Source organism: Zingiber officinale, chromosome 5A (genome assembly GCF_018446385.1).
Source record: "Zingiber officinale cultivar Zhangliang chromosome 5A, Zo_v1.1, whole genome shotgun sequence".
NCBI lineage: Eukaryota > Viridiplantae > Streptophyta > Magnoliopsida > Zingiberales > Zingiberaceae > Zingiber > Zingiber officinale.
Window position 1 is genome coordinate 24,828,589 of NC_055994.1, and position 2,420 is coordinate 24,831,008.

Genomic DNA, 2,420 nt, shown 5'->3' on the forward strand with positions numbered 1-2,420 from the left:
TCTTTTTTCTCTCTTTTGTTTTATCTACTTTTCTCATTTTTTTTCACGTCTTTTTTCTCATTTTTTTTCTTCATTTTTTTCACATTTTTTCCTCGCGTTTTTTAAAGAAAAAACTAAACAGAGGAGGAAAAAACAAAAAAAAAAAAATTGTTACTGTAATTGTCGAAGTTCCCGAGGTTGTCGTACAAAATTGGCAAGAAAGGACGTTGGCGATGATATTGCAAGATGTTGCTGGAGCACGCTGATCTTTGGGTTGCTCCAAGTTGCTGTTGTGCTCCAAGATGTTCACGTTGTTGATGACTAATGTTGTAAAAATCTAGTATTGGAATTGAGGTGTTGGAAAAGGAATTAAAGAAGAAAAAAACTAAATTTTGGGGGAAGATAAGGAAAATGAAAGATTATGACTCTGATACCATATAAAAAATCAATAGATAGAGGAAAAAATAATATAATTTTTTTTGATGATATTATTACTAAAACCAATAGATTTATTTATACAAATTATCCAAAACAATAATGTAAAGATTAAATAAGACATATAATTATAATAATTATAAATATAATAATATAATAGATTTAAAAATATTATTTTTTTATTTGATTCATGTTATCTTAATTGTACCCAATATAATAAATTTTAATTGATTGAAATTAATTAGCTCCAATTTCCATTACTGTCATTACTTGTTCAGTCACGTCCGGCCGGCGAGTGCTCTCATTTTGTCGGAATGCTTCTTGACGACCGCAGCCACCGAGGGATTCTGCGGAAGCACGATCCCAAAACCGTCATCGTAATTCTCCATGCCCTCCGGGAACAGTTGCCAAAACAGTCCGCCCGCCAAAGAGTAGCTGACGCTCGCGATCCTATAAACAGTGTCGTACACCGCCGTGTAGTAGTTGTTCCGCAACTGCTCGGAGAAGTCCGGGTCCATCCTATTCTTCCCGAACTCCCCCAGCACCATCGGCTTCTGCAACACCTTCATCGAGTCATCGGAATGGCTCCACAGATACTGCCGCATGAACTCTTTTTGATTCTCCTCACTCTGTTGCGGCAACCATGCATCTGGGTAGACATGGATGGTCGTAAAGTCAATCTCGTTGACTTGGTGAGCAGTGATGAAGTCGGTGCCCATCTGATATGCATTAGGGTTGTATCGTTGCATCTTGTCCGGGGTGGAACTCCCATAGAAGCCCACCATCCCTGTCCCGAGGAGGTGCTTGCTGTCTATTGACTTGGTGTATGCCGCCATCTCTTGGATCCAAGCCTACGTACAAATTAAAGAAATATATGACCGTCATACATTATATCTATATATATATCGATCATTAATTAATTATATTAATTTGGAGGTACGCACGGTGACTGTTCGGCCGGAGACGTCGACCTCACAACTGGGCTCGTTCATGAGCTCCCAAGCCATGATCGTGGGATCATCTCTGTAAGCTACGTTGGTGTAAGTGTTCACTCTCGTTAACACTTTCTGTACGTTATTCTTGTAGTATTCCTTGATGATAGGATTGGTGTAGAAATCATCGTCGGTCGATACATTTGCACCGGCAGCGCGAGCCCATTGCACGTACTGTGCTCTGCCCCCGAGGTCCTTCCAGTTGTTCACCAAGGCCAAGATCAGATGGAACCCTTGGTTTTTAGCCTCCGATACCACGAAATCCAGAGCCTGTGCGGAATTAATTTGATATTATATATATAAATATATATATAATATTTCATATTTTGGAATGCTCATTTGTTTATACGTACTTTGAAGACGTTTTCGTTGTAAACACCCGGCGACTGCTGAAGCGCCCACTCGCCGCCGTCCTTGTAGGCCATGGTCCGGCAGACGGAGAGCCCCGCGGCCGCCGCCTCCCGGAACGCTGTAGAGACCCTGCTGGCCTCTGGAGACGGCGACGTCGCCGCTTCGATCATCATCCAGTAAGCGTTGAAGCCGTTGAAGAGGAACACCGACCCGTCGTCCCTCAGTAACTGGTTGCCCTTTCTCGACACAAAAGCGGTCGCTGGAGTCGTAAATACGGCGCCGGCTATGGCCAAGAGTGCAAGCAGATAGCAACGATAAGGGAGCACAGTCATGTATCCTGCCATGTTCGCTAGCTGTTAGAGATGGAATAAAAATTGTGAATATAAATACGGAGAATGATAAACCTAGTTTAAGGAGGTGGTAATGAAAATTGAGTTCTTGCCACAAGAGAAAATAAAAAAAATAAGATATCTCGTCCATGAAATTTTTCCACCGGCGGGATAAATTGGGAAAAATACACGGCTGGCGTATCTGTATGACAAATATCCTACTGCAACATCATAATCCCGGGAGGAGTTCTTGTCACAAAAGGAAAAAAATAGAAATAGAAAATCTAATCGAAATAAATGCACAATATAATAAATACATCATGCGTTTGGTATG

The 2,420-nt window shown here is 41.4% G+C and overlaps 1 protein-coding gene across 1 annotated transcript; it reads right to left on the reverse strand.

Annotated features, from left to right (window-relative positions):
* Window positions 1-692: 692 nt before the first annotated feature.
* Window positions 693-2,101, reverse strand: LOC121979483 (mannan endo-1,4-beta-mannosidase 5-like). Its single transcript, XM_042531471.1, has 3 exons — window positions 1,760-2,101; window positions 1,359-1,676; window positions 693-1,265 (listed from the first exon to the last, which is right to left on the reverse strand). Exons 1-3 carry the CDS (start codon window positions 2,099-2,101, stop codon window positions 693-695), a joined length of 1,233 nt encoding a protein of 410 aa, XP_042387405.1.
* Between the last annotated feature and the right edge of the window lie 319 nt (window positions 2,102-2,420).